Source organism: Protobothrops mucrosquamatus, unplaced genomic scaffold (genome assembly GCF_001527695.2).
Source record: "Protobothrops mucrosquamatus isolate PMUCROS unplaced genomic scaffold, P.Mucros_1.0 scaffold5833, whole genome shotgun sequence".
Taxonomy (NCBI): domain Eukaryota; kingdom Metazoa; phylum Chordata; class Lepidosauria; order Squamata; family Viperidae; genus Protobothrops; species Protobothrops mucrosquamatus.
This window is the reverse complement of record NW_015391679.1, coordinates 7,320-24,814: the sequence shown is the minus strand read 5'-3', so window position 1 is coordinate 24,814 and position 17,495 is coordinate 7,320. Positions and strand designations below refer to the sequence as shown.

Below are 17,495 nucleotides of genomic sequence, written 5' to 3'. Positions count from 1 at the left end.
AAAACAGTATAAGGAGTATCTGCCAGCATTCACTGAAACACAGGCTTAAATCTCCAAGGTAACTATTTTTTGAGCATTTTATTCTCTTTAAAGTGACTTTCTGCTGCATAATTACCATCATTAATTTAGCCCAGGAGAACATCCTCTCTCCAGGCTCCTGCTGGGTGTAAATCCATAACGTCAAGCTTACTTGCAGCCAAGGAGGGCAGCGATCCAATTAAGGCCTGGATGGGTAGGAGAGACGCCGCTCGGGCATCAGTCCTGGTGCAGCCAGGCCTCCATGAAGGGTCCGGCTTTGATAGGAAGGCAACTGGGCAAGTTCACAAGCAAACAAGCTGATGCCTGAACGATCATAAAAATAGGGGACAAGTAGACAAGTAGCCTCTCTTATTCCATATAAAACACCTTACTTTACACACCCTGTAGGAAATGAAAATGATCATCGCTCTTAATTTCATTAAGGTAATTATCTGATGATAATTAAGGCAGTATGGTGGCCTGGAGGGGAAGACCCTCGCCTCCCACTCGGAGGTTGAGAGTTCAATCCCAGGTGGCGACGGATGTTTATCAGGGCATGAAGAGAAAATATCTACTGCGATCCCCACGTAGGCATCAGGGAGGGCATCTGGCCAGTAAATGCTCAGCTCCATTCAGTCGCCCAGACTCCACCCCGATACAAGGGATTACTGGGTCGTAAAAAGAGAAAACAAATCTGATAATAATTATTGAGTTAAAGCAGTGGTTCTCAACCTGTGGGTCGGGACCCCATTTGGGGTCGATCGACCATTTCATGGGGGTCGCCAAGCAAGGCTGTCCGCCATTTTTTTCCCCTTTTCCGGCGGGTGCCTTACCTCCCTTGAGCTGGGCCAGCTGGTGGTCGGCCTGCTCCGTCTCTACCGCTTGCCAGCTACGGCTCGGCCGGCGCAGGGGGCGGAACCACGCATGCACGGCGCTCCCAGGCAGGGAAAGTCCTCGACTTACGACCGGTTGGGTAGTCCTCGACTTACGACCGGTTTAGTCCTCGACTTACGACCGGTTTAGTCCTCGACTTACGACCGGTTTAGTCCTTGACTTACGACTGGTTGGGGTCGCGGCATTAAAAAGGTTGAGAACCACTGAGTTAAAGAAACCACTGTGGGAAATGGACTTTGTCCAACGTCCTCTCCACCCCATCTCTCAAAATTTCAGAAACAATCCCTCTCCATTGTTTTCATGGATCTTTTTATGATCTACTTGAGGATTCTTCCAGGTGTTGAGGACAGTGAGTGGTCTATACTTCCTAAATTATCTTTTTTTTTTTTTTGCCCTATTTTCAAGCAGAAACAGTTGTTCTCCTTCACTTGTTGGTTCTTGCTGGCTGGGGAATTCTGGGAGTTGAAGTCCACAGGTCATAAAATGGCCACGGCTGGAGACCCGCGTTCTAGGGCGGGCAGAGTCGGGTCGGTCTCTGCTGAAGGACCAAAGCAGGGATGGAAGCCACCTTCTCTGTAACCCTCTGAATAAAGGCCGTTTCCCTTTCCGACAGCCTCCCAGGCTATGCACAGCCACCTGGAGACACCCTCGGGAGCCGCCATCCTATGCCACAACTGTGGGAGTCCGTGCAAAGGAGAAGTGCTGAGAGTGCAGAAGAAGTATTTCCATATTAAGTGTTTCGTTTGCAAAGGTACGTGCGATAACTTCTGTAGTGGGGAAATGACGTGAACACTGAGCTTTTTTTGCCAGAGGGGGTGGGTGGATGTTCCTCCCTAAAATTTGCACTCCGGCACCCTTTGCAGACATTCACACATGGGGAAATAGGACAGTTCAAATTGAGGGAGGGTCCTGTCCCCTTTTTGCAGGTACTGCATGCAGGAATCACACAGTCACAGCCAACCGCTGGTCTTTTTTGACCCACACACATGCAACCTTTCCCCCCCCCCCCCCCNCACAGCCAACCGCTGGTCTTTTTTGACCCACACACATGCAACCTTTCCCCCCCCCCCCCGGTCTACGCATAGCCAGAGTATTATATCGTTCCTTATTTCTGAACAGAGGTTTAGATTTGTATTATACCCCAGAGCTGAAACTTAATTGGGGGAAACGTAATTTGCACGTGGGAAAATAGGACAGTTAAATTAGGGTGGGGTGTGACTGTGCCACCGAGTGTTGACGATCCAGTTGCTGCTACAAACCCCGAAGGACGAGGCTTGAGAGAAGGGCGAGGAAAGGCTCTCTCTGTGGCGTTAAGTCTCTCTCAAGCCTCAGCCTTCAGGGTTTGTAGCAGCAACTGGATCGTCAACACTCAGTGGTGCAGTCACAGCCCACCCTAATTTAACTGTCCTATTTTTCCACGTGCAAAGGCACAGGACCCTTCCAGGGAAGGGAGAATCGGATTTTTTTTCCTGATCTTGCCTTTTCCTGGGAATGAAAGAGGTACCTCTTCTGGGCACATCAGAAAGAGACCGAAGTGTTCTGCGACGGTCACAGATTGGCCAGTGAGGAGACTGCAGGGTTAAGAGGTAACTTCATAGTAAACACTATGTAAACACAAGGCCATTGCTGGCGGGGGGGGGGCTCAGGCAGTTGGCCCAGAGCAGACCCCTCCCTGGGCAAGACTATAAATAGGGTCCTTCCAGAGAACTGAAATGTCACCCTGGAGAGCTGGCACATGGTGCGAGAGGGACGGGCCAGTGGCTGGCTGGAAACAGTTGCTGGATGATGAAAGCTGGAATCAGGGCGTCCGCAGGCTCCCGCTCGGTAGGAATTCCCAGGGTGGGGGCCCTTTGGAGCAGGAGAGCTTATCACCACGGGGCCTCTGTGGCCGAAATGCAACACTGACCGTGGGCTCTGGCTCGGACGCAGGCGCCTGGATGAGAGGACCTGCAGCCCTTTCGCAGAACAGGCCACGACCTCCATTCATAAGAATGAAGGCAGCTCTCCAAACAGCCCGGAGGTGTGTCTCGGGACTCCTGAGCGGCTGGTCCCTTAGACTTCTGGCGCTGGGAGGGGGGGGTCGCTGCTGCTTCTCTCGGTGGGGAGAAGCGCCTTGTGAGTTGGTGGCCGCAGGACCGCCAGCCTCAGCTGAGCAGCTGAGGGGCCACAGGCGAGAGGTAGCTGAAGTCCTTGGGGGGGTGTTCCTGGGTCCGTGGGAGGTTTTACTCCCACCATGCTTTCCCTGAAGCCCGGTCCAGCCCGGGTCCTCCTCAGGTGGGGAAGCCTTGTTGAGGCTTGAGGCCGCCTTGAGCCGGAGGACCAGAGCAGGGCTAGACAAAGGCCTCTTTGGGGGGGCACCGTGGATGAACGCAGCACTGGGCCGTCCCAAGGCAAAGCGCGCCCCTTTTGTGTACACCCCATGGTGTCACGTGCACGAGTAGCAGAGTTTGTGCGGCCACAGCCCAAGCCTGCTTCCCTGGCTCTGAGGGATGCGCCTGGGGGTCCTGCGAAGGGGGCTCCCAGCAGGGCTGTGGGGGCTGCGGCTTATTTATTCAGCCTGTGGCACAACCCGCAGGGACTTGCAGGGTGTATCCATACTTTGCCTAAATTAAAATCATAGTAAAATACGAATGTTAAAAAAGGCCCATGTTCAGACGACATCTGGGCCTTCTATACTTGCAACATAACAGGATAGAGGCAGTCCCCACCTTACGACAGTTTACTTAGTGACCGTTCAAAGTTACAAGTGCTCTGAAAAAAGTGACTTAACGACTGTTTTTCACAGTTATGACCGTTGCAGCGTCCCCATGTGGTCACGTGATCAAAATTCGGACGCCTGGCAAGTGGTTCATACTTACGACAGCCGCAGTGTCTCCCAGGGGGGTCATGGGATTCCCTTTTGCGACCTTCTGACAAGCAAAGTTAATGGGGGGAAGCCAGATTCACTTAACGACCGAGTTACTTATCAACTGCGGTGATTCACTTAACAATTGTGGAAAGAAAAGTTGTAAAATGGGGCAAAAGTCACTTAACAAAACTTTCACTTAGCAACAGAAATGTTGGGCTCGTTTATGGTCGTAAGTAGAGGACTAACTGTAATAGAGTTGGAAGGGACCTCGGAGGTCGACACCAGAAGAGGACAGAGGGGGGCTCTTCCCCTGGCTGACCTCTGCTAGCAGCCGGTCCTGGCCACCCGAAGACCCCCAGCCCGGTTGGGAGGGAAGGGGGGAAGCGGCAGTTCCCGGCACTCCCAGCAAGATCAGAGGCTCTTCTGCCCTCCTCCCTCCTCCCCCCCGTGGTTTGGTTCCCGGGTGGTCCTGCAGGAGGAGGAGGAGGAGGAAACGTTCGGATGCCTGGCCTGCTCCCCCGCCGCTCCCGGCGCCTGGCCTGGGGCCTCGGAGAGGGAGGCCTTGTGCTTCAGCTCCCTGGGTCTCTCTTGCTTGCAGCCTGCGGATGCGACCTGGCCCAGGGGGGCTTCTTCGTGAGGCAGGGGGATCACATCTGCACCTCGGACTACCAGCGGCTCTACGGCACCCGGTGCTTCAGCTGCGATGAGTTCATTGAGGGCGAGGTGGTCTCCGCCCTGGGGAAGACCTACCACCCACACTGCTTCGTCTGCGTGCTCTGCAGGTAGGCCCCCGGGCGCCCCCTTTCCCCCTTTCCAAAACGGGTTCAGCCCACTCTGTTTTTCCCCTGGGGCTGCTCCGGAGAGTGTCCAGGGCAGCGGATAAGACCCTAGGGCTCCATCCAAGAACCGGCTTCACTCCAGTTCAGATCCTCTGCTGATGGGAAACCCGGAAGCCGGAAGCCTCCATCCAGGGGCCCAACTTGGCTCCCAAGTGCTATGAGCCTCAAGGGCCGCCCAGATTTGTTTGTCCCTGTAATCCCAGAGGCCCCCCCTACACACACACACACACACACACACTAGAAGGGAGAGAGTCAGCCCAACAGCCTCTGGTCTCTTTGTCAAACCTTCAACAACTGGAGAATCAGGAATCGCCCAGAGTGTTAATAATCCCATTTAACGCCAGGAAAAAAAGGGGCTGGGATGCAGAATCATGGAAACGGAGCAGGCAGGATGCTGACCCTCGTTGAGTAGTGAAATCATGAAGGTGACAGTCTCTCCAAATTGCTCGACTTTCTTTCTCCCAGATTGCGAAACTGAAGGTCTCAGAGTTCTTTGGATAAAACCTTTTTCTGCTCTTGTTGTCAGCTTTTGAGATGCTCCTCTTTTTTTCCTCTCTCCTCTGAAAATTTGTCCACTCGGCTGCAGCCTTTCGGAACACATCAGAATTCCCCAAATCTCAGAGGAGGAGAAGCTTTGATTTCCCACCTGTGGCTGATGATGTCCAGTCCTCCAGGCTCTTTATTTGTTGGGGGGGTGATTTCTTGTGTCCTTCTCCATCCCTGCTTTGGATAAGACCTAGAAGAGTTCTGGAGAGACTTTGTGCTGGTCAGAGTATATAGCTATCTTAGGAATTAAGAACTGTCCCCTTAAGGGATAGCCTTCTGGGTAATGTAGTTTAAGTTACCTGGTCATATCTGCGTTCGGACTGGCCACTGGGAGGGACTTCAGATGAGGTACCGGATTTCCTGGCTACGTGCCAGCCAGCGAGGTCTTTATGAAGTCCAGGCACAAGATCTGTTTGCTTCGTTAGCATGGAAGAAGCTATCCTTTTTTAACTACGTGATGGGTCCAGATTATGACCTGTATTTCAGAAGAATCTCTACAGTAACTGTAAATTCATGTTTGGAGAATGCCTGATGAATTAAAGTAATCTGCGTGAAGCCTTTCCGTGGAGTTAATCTGCCTGTATCAAGTAATATCTAGTAGCGGCCTCCTTGCTTGATACAGAACAGACTTCGTGCTAGTCGAGAGAGGTCCAGCCAGCTTCTTAGATCCTTAGAGAATGACCATTTGTAGCTTTCTCGTTCCAGCTCATGTGGTTTGTGTAAAATATGCACCTTCAGAAAGTGAACATTGTGCCCTTCCGTGTGTCTGCGCAAAGACGGTTAAATGTTGGTCTGATCTGAAGGGCAGCCGCAAGCAGGAGTCATCCGGGTGACTGAGAAAGGGAGTGAAGGAATGTTTGTGGAGGAGGAAAAGGACCCCTTCTGCAGAGGATTTCTGTGGGGGAAAAGATTGAAGGGAGGGGGGGACGAAGGGGAAAGAGAGCCGGAAGACCCATTTAGTGATGCCGCTTCTGCATCCTTCTGCAGGCAGCCTTTTCCTCCTGGGGACCGGGTGACTTTCAACGGCAAGGAGTGCGTCTGCCAGAAATGTTCGCTGCCCCCTGCTGGTGCCAGTTTTCCAGCCCTCCGAAGTAAGTCGCGGCTTTAGGAATCTTATTGCGAAGCGGCTGCTTTTAATAGCCGAAGGAAAATATCCTCCCTGAACGTTTGCCTCGTCTGCAGCCTCCAGTTTGATGTTAAGTAAACGGTGCCCAGAGTAATTTTTCAACCTCTGGCTGGCCTCCTGCAATGTGCGGGACGTGGCACCGCCCATGGAGGCAGCCTGTGCCAGCCGGATTCCTCCCCGGTTGGGTGAGAGTAGGGTGGATCCTGATTGCTGATCCCTGGCTTCTGGGCCCGGTTCACGGTGTGGATCGCTGCTCGGTGGTGGAGCCCCAGGACACCCCCTCAGCCTGCCCGGCTTGATCTTCCAGACAGGGACACACACACACACCTGAAGGGGCTCTTCATTGTCCAGCTGTGGGGCTTCCCTCCCCCCGGGCGGTCTTGGCGGATCCCCTGCAAGGCCCGGTGGGTGTGGCAGGTGCAGCTTCCGGAGCTTTGACTCCCTCTTCACAGATTGCGGGAACTGTGGCTCCGAAATCAAGAACGGCCAGTCCTTGGTGGCTCTGGACCAGCACTGGCACCTGGCCTGCTTCAAGTGCAAGGCTTGTGGGAAGCTCCTCACCGGGGAGTACATCAGCAAGTAAGTTGGGGGCCCCCCTCGGTCACCCTGCGGGGGGGGAACAGGTTGGGTGGTGCCAGCTGGCCTTCTGAAGTGCTGCGTGGCCGTGATCTTTTCTCCCCTGCAGGGATGGCGTTCCATACTGCGAAAGAGACTATCACGCTACCTTTGGGATCCACTGTGACCGTTGTGGGAAGTTTATCACCGGCAGAGTTTTGGAGGTAAGGCCAGGCTGAGAGAAAGGCGCAACAGGGAAAAAGTAGCACAGTTTGACTCGTGAGGTACCCGTCAGGCCCCAAGAACTACACATGGAGTTACTTTGGAGTAGTTTCCTTCACTGTTCTTCGCCTACAGACAGGATCTTGCCGGAGTGAAGCAACTCTTCACATAACTGCAGATACGCCTGAGAGAAGCAGGGGAGCAGGCTCCTTCACGCTCTTCCTGCCACCCACACTTCCCAAAGCAGCCCCTCCCTCCTGGGAATCCAGGCCACATTCCATCACAGTAGCAGAAGCTTTGTTCAGTGTCATTTAAAAATAAGGAGAGACCCTGTTTCTCCAGGCAGACATCTTTATTTTGGATAGTTCTCTTGCTCTTCCTTCTCCAGTCAGACCTGCTTCTTGGACACTGCAGGATTTCAAGGAAGGCGAGCAGCGGAAGATGGCCAAGGGGGGGGGTGATGGGGGTTCCCTTGCCTGAGACTCCATGGATTGCCTCCCCCCTCCCCATTTTTCTCATTTTTTAAATCCAGGATAGAACTTTAAAAGCCCCCTTTTTAAACTTGGAGCAGAGAACGGGGGACGTCTCCGATCCTGAAAACCTGAGCCCAGTGGCGTCCATCTGCTCAGGGCAGCAGGCTCTTTGCCCCACGCCCTCCCCCCCCCCTCTGGAAAGAAAATGCCCCAATCGTGATCGTGTAATTTCATTTCCTACGCTGCTCCTATGGGAGGAAGTGACTTTAAGGCCTCGGATGGATTTTTATCCCCTGGGGGGGGCGGAGTTGTTCAACCACGGCAAACCCTGGCAGACAGAGGGGGCTTATATCCAACGCTCAGGCTAAATCCAGCCTTCTATTTAAAGCCGAAAGATAAATCACAGGCAGAAGAGTTACTGCAACCGGTGGAAGGAACTGGGCAGGGTGTGTGGAAAGGAACTGGCCAGGCACCTGCTGGAAGAGATCATAGATTTTATGAAGTGCTACCAGAAGAGACAGGGAAACTGCAAGAAGTGAAAAAAAAACCTGGGGGGAAAACCCCCCACAAAAATCATCATTTCAAAATACAGTAAAGCTGTAAAGCAGATTTTTTTTTTTACATTTTGTCATCTGTTTGATAAATTACTAGTTACAGCCTTTTTATTTTCTTTTGTAAAGCAAGGTTGTGACTGTATCTCCGCTGTGAAGTAAAGAGGGAGTATTTAGGATCTTTTCACATATTTAAAGCTGCCTCTACCCTGAAGCCAGGCGGAAGCAGTTTTATGTATGACTTGCGAGTCGGCTCTTTAACACAACTGGCCTCGCACTTCAGGGGACAGGAAGTGATTGTGCCCTCTGTGGTGATGTTCATGTTCACTACTTTCCCCCCCTCTCCCCCAGGCTGGAGAAAAGCACTACCACCCCACCTGTGCCTGCTGTGACAGGTGCAGCCAGATGTTCGCCGAGGGAGAGGAGATGTATCTTCAAGGTAAACCAACCCTCGGACAGTCAGGCCTGCGAATTGACCGACGTTTGGGGTGGGCAAATATTTCTCATCCGATTCCAGATATTCCGACCACGAGATGTCCTGTCAGGAGTTCAGGACGGTTAGTTTGTGTTTGAAATGGGAGGCTCAATATGATTCTCGGTCACGGTTGTCTCCAGGGTGCAACTGGACTGTTTTTTCCTTGAGGAAGAAGACATTTCGCTTCTCATCCAAGAAGCTTCATCAGTTCTGACCGATGAAGCTTCAGAAGTGATGAAGGTTCTTGGATAAGAAGCACATTCTCTTCTTCCTCAAGAAAAAAACAGTCCAGTTGCCTTTTGAAAAAAGCACCCTTGAGAAATGTCTCAACAATTCCAGTAGCGAGAAGGAGCTGCATATTGAATGCAAACCACTTCCGGGGTGGCCAGAACAGCTGTCCTCCGGTCTGCAACAGCTGGCTCTGGGGGCATCTTAAGCAGGAGGGGCAGCCAGTTAGCAAGGTTTCTGTTCCATATGCAATGCCAGACAGAGCTTTCATTTGGATCATTCACTTTCAGTAAGAGAAATAGTCTAAAAAATAATTGAATAAACGGGCTGTGATTTCTTCCCCCCCAAAAAAAATATATTTACGGCATATATTTCTGTAAGGGTCTAGACCAGGGGTAGGCAACCTTGGCTCTTTTATGACTCGTGGACTTCAACTCCCAGAATTCCTGAGCCAGCATGGCTCAGCATGGAAACCTCTCCCCCTTAGCGTGGCTGGCTCAGGAATTCTGGGAGTTAAAGTCCACGAGTCATAAAAGAGCCAAGGTTGCCTACCCCTGGTCTAGGACAACTTGCCACAGCCAGCTCATTGCAGCCAACTCACCGCGGGCAGCTCACTACAGCGAGTTGTCCCACTGTGTTTCTAAAAAGCTGCTGCTGGTTGCTTAATAATACCCAAATGACCTTTGTGTCTCCGGTGACCGTGATACTGAAAGGATCAAAACATTTTCCCATACTTAGAATCGTGCAAATAATTAACTCACACGTGGAGACATCACCCTTCCCTCTGAACTTGGTTTAGCTTTAGCATATTTACCCCGGACTCCAAAGGAATGAAACCTTCCCCGTTTAATTCCTGGCTGTCCAGCTAGATGGCGGCATCAGCCTGAGTGTTGGAAGGTCAGACCGGCCAGGAGTTGGAGGGAAGCCCCCACCCCGAAGAAAAGCTGTGGGGATGTTTGCAGAGAGGGCAGCCCAGGGCACCGTCTGTCCGTCCGTGAAGGAGGGCAGGGCTGGGTCTGAAGGGGGCTCCCCTCTGTAATCCAGAACCGTCCAGTAAAGCGGTCGTTTGTCGTCCGTAGGCAGAAGGCTGAAGAAAAAACTTGGACAAACAGCTAACTGAGACTCTCATTCTGTTTTCAGGATCTTCTATTTGGCACCCAGCCTGTAGGCAGGCAGCCAAAGTGGAAGAAAAGGCCAAGGTAAGGGGGCCCGGCTGGATTTTATTTTATATCCTGCTGGACGTCTTTGTCGGAGCACATGGCAGCATCCGGCCGCCCCTTCCTGGCTGTCCAGAAATCCCACAGCCACCCACCCACCGGGAGGTCAAAGGAACATCCTCTTTGATGCAACACTGGCAAAAGTTTCCATTTTCCTCCCAAGAAAGCAACAAGGAAATGTCCTGGGAATCTCCAGGCTCCACTCCCCGGGACTGCCATCACCCTAACTCACGTCTGTCAAACTGGGGGTGCTTTTTCTTTCTTTCCAGAGCCATTAAAGGTGGTTCCCCCCCCCATTATTGCGTGGAAGCCAAGCTGGGTTGCATTGCAACTGTGCCTCTTTGGAAAGAGGACGGTCCAAATGCCTCTCCCTCCAACATCCAGGCCCCACCACCACAAGGCAGCTCTACAAAGGCGGTGGTGAGCCCAACCTCCCTCCTGCTTGGCCTGGTTGGACTGCTTGATTCCCCCTGCATTGGCCGATCCCTCCAGCCCACCCTGGGAAAGGACCGGTCGTTCCACTGGGTGACCTTGTGAAACTCTTCAGATGCCACCCCATAAACAGGCAGCCAAAGCAAGGGGTTTTTGGATCCTGGGCTTAGAGTGGCAAAACGAATTCAGCCTCCCTGCTCAGATGTCTCTGCTCCCGGGTGGGGAAACTATTGGAGGCAGGGGACCCTACGCAAATCTAGAAGCTTCTCCCTGCTGGTTCTCTGTGGTGCTTTGCCCACTGCTGTCCTGGCAGGAGAATCCAAAGGGGCCCTCATAACGACCGATGATGTCCCTGTTCCTGGAATGCCCTGGAGCCCTTAAGTCACACTTTGCTCTGGGGCCTTTGGGGCAGAGATGCTGGAAACACCTGGTCTAGTGGGCATCCCCGGAGGCATAAACTGCCTTTCTGTCTAACCGCCACTGGCTACTCAGTACAAGCCCTCATGGCTGGCAGTGGCTGAATTTTGCCATGTTCAGGATCAGCAGCCAAATTCTGATCTAGCAAGAGAAATATACTGTTCCCAGAAAGAATGTCAGTATCTTTTTTTTTTTAACCTGGCTTCAAAGCTATATTTTATCTGGAAGACATACCTTTTCTTTCTCTTCCTTTTGTACGTTATGACCATAGATTGAATAAACTGAGTTAAACACTCAAGGGAGACCTCACTTTTTACCGGGATGGGTCTTGTCCCCACCTCTGTTTACCCTACCCAGCAAAGATATATTTGGAAGGAATGACGGGTGGAATAAAAACCAGGGCCCATCCTCTCTAACCGTTGGGAAAGTGAAAGAGAATTACCCCTCCCGAATGGAAAAAGGGAAGGTGAAAAGGATGCAGACCGTGAGATTTTAAGAGCAGCAGCCTCCGTGCTCAGAGAACACAAGGAGTTAGTGATGAGTAAAGGAAAGGGGGCAGGTGTTGTTTTCTTCAGTTCAAGAGGAGACAGGCAGAGTGCCGGTCAAATAAGAGAAAGGCAAGTATAGATTTAACCAAGATAAAGGATGAGGACATTTTGAAAGGGACCTTGAGGGTGAAGACCTTGGGGGACGAGGGAAAGAGATGCTGCCTAGGAAACAATCAAACAAGAGAGGGGGGGGGAGTTAGAGGTCAGAGGAAGAAATTTAGGAAGTTAAAAATGGTGGGAAGCGTCTGTTAATGTGGCTTTACGATGAAGTAGAATTCGCTCACCGCTCATCATGTTTCCTGTCTGGTCTTCTTGGGCAGACTGTCTCACGCGTCTCATCTAGTCTCCAACGAGTCAAAGGAAGTTGTGCAACTGTGCAAGTGAGATAATTGTGAGAAAAATGTCCCCTTGAGCGATGGATTTGGAGACAGTTACTAAGAGGAGAGCCCCTGTAGCTCCCATGCTAGCGAAAAACGAGGGGTAGTCTGTTTCTGACTCACACAGTTTATTTATAGGCATAAGTTTTGATGAGCTTCACTTTCTCCCTTTAAATAAAATGTATGAGTTGGAAAAGAAAATGGCAGACTCCAGTAGATCAAGAATACCAGGGACCGCGAGTCTTTGTGGCGTTTCTCCGTCATCCGGGTCATGGTGCTTGTCCCAAAGGTGCTTTTTTCCCCCCAAAAGGCAATTGGACTTTCTTGTTGTTGTTTTTTGCTTGAAAACGTTTCACTTCTCATCCACGAAGCTTCTTCAGTTCTGAAGTGCAGAAGCTTCTTGGATGAGAAGCGAAACGTTTTCAAAGAAAAACCAAAATAGTCCAGTTGCCCTTTGGGGGGAAAAAGCGCCTTTGGGTCAGTACTAGGGACTCCTGGAGCTGAGAATCAGCAGACGGAAACTGACTTATTGGACTTTGCTAGGTGGGGGGGGGATGGACCAGGAAAAAAATGACTGCACCTGGAAAGGTTGAGAGAAGGAGGTAAAGAAAGGGTCAGGTGAGTGAGTGGACAGAATCCAAGAATGTCCTGGAATGTCCTGGGTGTGTTGTTTACAAGACGGGGAGCGTTTGGCCTAGAAGGCTCCTATCAGGATGGTGGCACTTTTTCAAATTCCTTGATTTTTGGCTTGCATGGATCCAGTGATCCGGCTCTCCTCCTTTGCTTCCTGCGTGATCGGGGACATGAGAAATAAAAGGAAAAGGGAGATGGGGCATTGAAGGAGGGACCTTTCCTCTGGGGTGAAATCCTTATTTTCCTCGTGTTGCTATAACTAAAAATAGTTGGTTATAAAACTAGTTGGTTACAAAAATTCCAGTTTTGAAGTAATTGAGCCCTTTACCTGATAATTTTAGGGCAAAGTTTATCTGTAAGCAGGAGGCTTTTGAGGTATTTTTACAAAAATAAATATGTAACAAAATTCATACCTATATTTGTTTTCAGTTGCAGGAAACCCGAACATCGTCTGAAAGCATAATTTCGGTGCCTCCTTCAAGTACATCAGGTTCCCCAAGTCGAATAATTTATGTACGTATCCATGGGTGCAAAATGCAAAATAATAATAATAATAATAATAATAATAATAATAATAATAATAATAATAATAATAATAATAATAATAATAATTAATAATAAGCGTGAAAGCAGGAATTTTCCAGAATACAACCATTTAGAAAGCCGGTTATTTGTAAGGGATCGTCATTGGGAGGAGCCTCTGGGTTTGGTGAGGTGGAGGGCTTGCATTTATTTAAGACACTTGTGTGGCTGACCAGCTCAGACAGCCGTGTGAGTCTGGCTGGACTCAAACAAGAAAATAAAAAGAGCACCAACAATCACAGTTAAAAGCAGAGCAACAAGAAGCAGTAGCCAGTTGGGAACACCAACATGCCTTAGGCCTGCCCTGGCAAGGATGCCCACCATCCTGGCCCCAGGACTCGTGCCACCCTTTGGAGGGCCAGCCGGACATTGGTGGGAGGCCGTTGCAGAGGCAGGCCAGGCGGGCCTCGTGGGCCCCATCAGACGGCCTTGTTTCAGAGAAGGGACCACAGTCACGGGAGAGGCTGAGAGGGGTGAGGGGACCCTTGGAGCACGGTGGAGGGGGCAGGCAGAGCCTGGGCCGTGAGGAGGAGGAGGAGGAGGAGGAGGGTTAAAGCATCATCAGATTGGCAAGGCTGCATTCGTATAGCCCAGGGGTAGTCCATCTCCATAAAAGGCCCAGCTCTGGCCTTCCTTCTGGCCTGGTCTTCCTCTGAGGCGGCTGATACCACCCCACAAGGGCCGTCCCGGAATGGCTCTTAAGCAAACTGGTGATAATTTCCAGGAACCCTCCTCAATCCCTTTTTAAAACGGAAGCTACTGTACGTTAGCTATTTTCCTGTTCTTAGAAATAGACGCTATTTTAGGAAAAAGTTTCATTTTCTTTTCTCTTGCTTCTCGGCAATTTCTCACTGTAAGTTCTCTAAAATCTCTGGTGGGTCCATTGTACGGAGCCAGGATTTTTTTTATTTTTATTATTATTGTTGTTATTCCAATTTGCACTTCGTCAAGGAAGCTGCTACCTTCCGTCCTTCTCTCTTCTCATTCAGGCGAAGCTCGGGGAGGAAATCCTGGACTACCGGGACTTGGCCGCTCTCCCTAAGAACAAGGCCATCTACAACATTGACCGCCCAGACATGATCTCCTACTCTCCCTACATCAGCCACTCGGCCAGCGACCGGCCCAGCTACTTTGAGGTACTGCCGGTCCCTGCGGGCCTGGAGCAGNATATATATATTTTTCTGGTGTCTCTGCGTGTGTTTGTATCCCTTTGGCTAGAAGCTTTGGAAGGAAAACCCTCTTTTTAAATGTTGCGGCATTTGTGAGCAGGCCGAGAGTGTGAGAAAGCAGGCCCTTGAGGGCAATGACCTTGAACGCCTTTTTTTAATAGAAGAAAATTACGGGCGTTTTTAATAAGACAGGAGACATACTTGTGCCTCACAGTTTCTTTGTTTGTTTGTTTGTTTCGTGTCTTGTTCTGGAGGAACGTAAGGGATGAATCACCTTCCCCTTGTTTAAAACTCCTGAGGAAGCACTGGAGAATTGCGAAGGCTGGGAAAAGCCCAACAGGCTGAAGAAACAGGGGTGGGAGAGTTTGAGCTTCAGGATTCTGCCAGAGCCCTTGGCCCAGGGGGGAACCTTGAACCCAAACCACCGGCCTGCTCCGAAAGGGTGGAGTGCAGGGGCAAAACCCCTAACCTGCTCTCGAGGTTGCTGCCCTCTTGGCTTAGCCGGGGTGAGAGGCAGGCCGGATCCCTTAGCGCGGGAAGCTGCCGCCTCGGCTCAGCCAAAGACCCAGATCATGTTCATACAGGGAGGCCGAGACCTGGGAACGGCAGTGCAAAGAGGAGGAGGAGGAGGAGGAGGGTGACTTTCGGTTTTCCAGGCAGAGTTGAGGGCCTTGGGGGAGGAGGGGGTGAGAGGAGCTTGGTAGCCCCTTTTCCAACTAACCAAGCTGACTGGAAGGCATAGGCCGCAGAGAGAGGGTCCCGGAGGTAACGCCAGCCCCACTGCACCGGCCGGCTGCTCCCCGAGGGGCTGGCGGCCTCTCCTCGTGGCCTGCATTCGGGGGCTCGGGGGCTCGGGGGCTCCGATCGGGCGAGCAACGTGGCTGAATAGTTGAGCCTGAAGCCCTGATTGGCAGAGCCGGCTAATCCAAGGGGGCCTTTACAGATGTGGTCCTCTCCCTGCCCCCAGCCCGCTGGGGAGACAGCTGTCACTCATGCTTTTCTGCCACGCATCAAAATTTGTGTTTTCTGGATCGCTCTCTCTCAAGTCCAGCTGTCTGGATGGGTCGATGGAGGAGAGTGCTAAAGCCTCCCATGCGCACACCACAAATTCCCTCCTGAGCCAAGACCTTCGCTCTGTGGTGTGCCACAGAAGTGCTCTCGGATAACCTTCGGGGCCATTTTATTTCTATTTTTAGCACATTTATCCTCAGACTGCTGAGAAAGTTGGCTTTTTTAAAAAAAACAACAAAAAACCAACCAATTTCACTGATGGAGCAGTCAGAGGAAGGACCGGTCTTTGAGTTGTGCTTTTTTTTTTGTTTGTTTGTTTGCATGTTTGCATGTTTTTGTGTTTGGCCTGCTGAGATTGGCAGGAGTCCCGCCTCTTTCGCTCTCGTGTTGTGGCATGGTGACGCAGGCCCCGCCCCTTTCCTAAGCCTGTGCACGTTCACGGAGCCCATGTGCCAAAGGAGAGCTGGCATCGGGCCAAAGCCATGCTGTGTGTTCCCCCCCCCTCTCCCCACGGTCAGCTCTGCCTGGACTCTCTAGAGCAGGGGTCCTCAAACTTGGCCACTTTAAGACTTGTGGACTTCAACTCCCACGGCTGGCTGGGGTATTCTGGGAGTTGAAGTCCACAAGTCTTAAAGTGGCCAAGTTTGAGGACCCCTGCTCTAGAGGGTCACGATGCCCCTGATGTGGACCTTCAATGTAAGACGCTCTCCTCTTGGGCAAATTGCCACGAGTGGCCCTTGGAGACTGGAGATGTCACCCATGGCTGACACCTGGCTAGACCTCCTTGCTCGCTCCAGCACGGCTACCTCAGCATCTCACGTTCCCCTTGCTCACACACACACACACACACACACACCCTTGGTAAGAGGAGGCCCCATTCCTGGCACTTCGTTTGGGCTTTTGTGATATTGTCTGAAGGGCGTTCTTGGATTGTTTGTGCCCTGGCTGGTGTGGCTGACGTTTCCCAAAATAAGCCATGAGTTTGACACTTACCTGTGTTCACGGACTTGATGGCCGTGGTCCTGAGTGACCTTGGGGATAAGTAGTTTTTCTTTCCAAGTCCTAAAGGAATAATAGCACGGTTTAGTTACTGCTTTCTTGTGGCTAGTAAAGAGCCTTTAATACAGTCTCCCTTTCAAATTCAAATCAAAATGTACTAATGGGTGTTAAGATGAACCCTGCTGTGCCCTGTACATATTATACCCCAACACATTAAGATTTTTACACCTGGGTTTTTCTTTTCATCCACTAAATAAGGTTGATTTTATACATGGTGCAAAACATTAATGCCTTTGGGTGCTTGTTCCCCTTTTATAGGGTTTGTTGTTTAGGGTGATGTATCAGCCTAGGGACTGTGATGAGAAGACAGGGTTTATGGCTAAGTGGGCATTTCTGTTGCAGACCCCCTGGTGTGAGCAGCAGCTGCTCGTTGCTAAAGCAGCCCCTCTTTTCAAGCTCCAGGGTGCTTCAAGGCTCGCATTGGTTTAAGGAGATTCCTCCTTAAAACAGCCACATCTTTTTTCAGGCTCATAGGAAAGCTTGGGGGGGGGAAATATGGCTGTTTATTGATTAGCAAAGAGGTGCCGTGTGCACATGAGATCCATGGGACGATTTCCAAATCTCTTTGGGGCTGCACACCCCCATAATGGTCACGTCTGAACTATGCCACTGTGGTCTGTTCAAGTAACCGTTGCTTACTGTGACTTGAACCAATGCATTGCTGCACCATTTAGATCAGTGGTTCTCAAACTGTGGGTCGGGACCCCATTTGGGGTCGATCGACCATTTCACGGGGGTCGCCAAGCAAGGCTGTCCGCCATTTTTTTTGTCCGCCATTTTTTTTGTCCGCCATTTTTTCCCCCCTTTTCCGGCGGGTGCCTTACCTCCCTTGGGCTGGGCCAGCTGGTGGTCGGCCTGCTCCGTCTCTGCCGCTTGCCAGCTACACCTCGGCCGGCGCAGGGGGCGGAACCACGCATGCGTGGCGCTCCCAGGCAGGGAAAGTCCTCGACTTACGACTGGTTGGGTAGTCCTCGACTTACGACCGGTTTAGTCCTCGACGTACGACCGGTTTAGTCCTCGACTTACGACCGGTTGGGGGTCGCGGCATTAAAAAGGTTGAGAACCACTGATTTAGGTTAATTATGGACGCCCTGACTGACAGAAGTACTGCTAATGGGGAAGCCCTGCACTGGACAGGAGAATATGGCTCCCGCTAGGAGGGCCCTGCCCAGAAGCGGGTGGGCTGTGTCCAGACTGGGAAAGGAAGGGGGCAGGACCTAGACCACCCCTTTTCTTTGGGGTGCACATCCTACTGGAGCAGAGGGGGCTTTTGTC

At 51.4% G+C, this 17,495-nt stretch overlaps 1 protein-coding gene across 1 annotated transcript in view; it reads left to right on the top strand.

Annotated features, from left to right (window-relative positions):
• ABLIM2 (actin binding LIM protein family member 2) overlaps positions 1-17,495 on the top strand; it is a gene marked incomplete at its 3' end in the record, with an annotated part of 26,909 nt that overhangs the window by 2,368 nt on the left and 7,046 nt on the right. Inside the window, exons 2-12 of the mRNA XM_029286911.1 lie at positions 1,189-1,261; positions 1,526-1,663; positions 4,359-4,542; positions 6,133-6,236; positions 6,724-6,850; positions 6,957-7,050; positions 8,424-8,511; positions 9,916-9,974; positions 12,835-12,912; positions 13,971-14,117; positions 14,450-14,505. Coding sequence (XP_029142744.1) covers positions 1,189-1,261; positions 1,526-1,663; positions 4,359-4,542; positions 6,133-6,236; positions 6,724-6,850; positions 6,957-7,050; positions 8,424-8,511; positions 9,916-9,974; positions 12,835-12,912; positions 13,971-14,117; positions 14,450-14,505 — 1,148 coding nt within the window. The remainder of the gene's footprint in view (positions 1-1,188; positions 1,262-1,525; positions 1,664-4,358; positions 4,543-6,132; positions 6,237-6,723; positions 6,851-6,956; positions 7,051-8,423; positions 8,512-9,915; positions 9,975-12,834; positions 12,913-13,970; positions 14,118-14,449; positions 14,506-17,495) is intronic.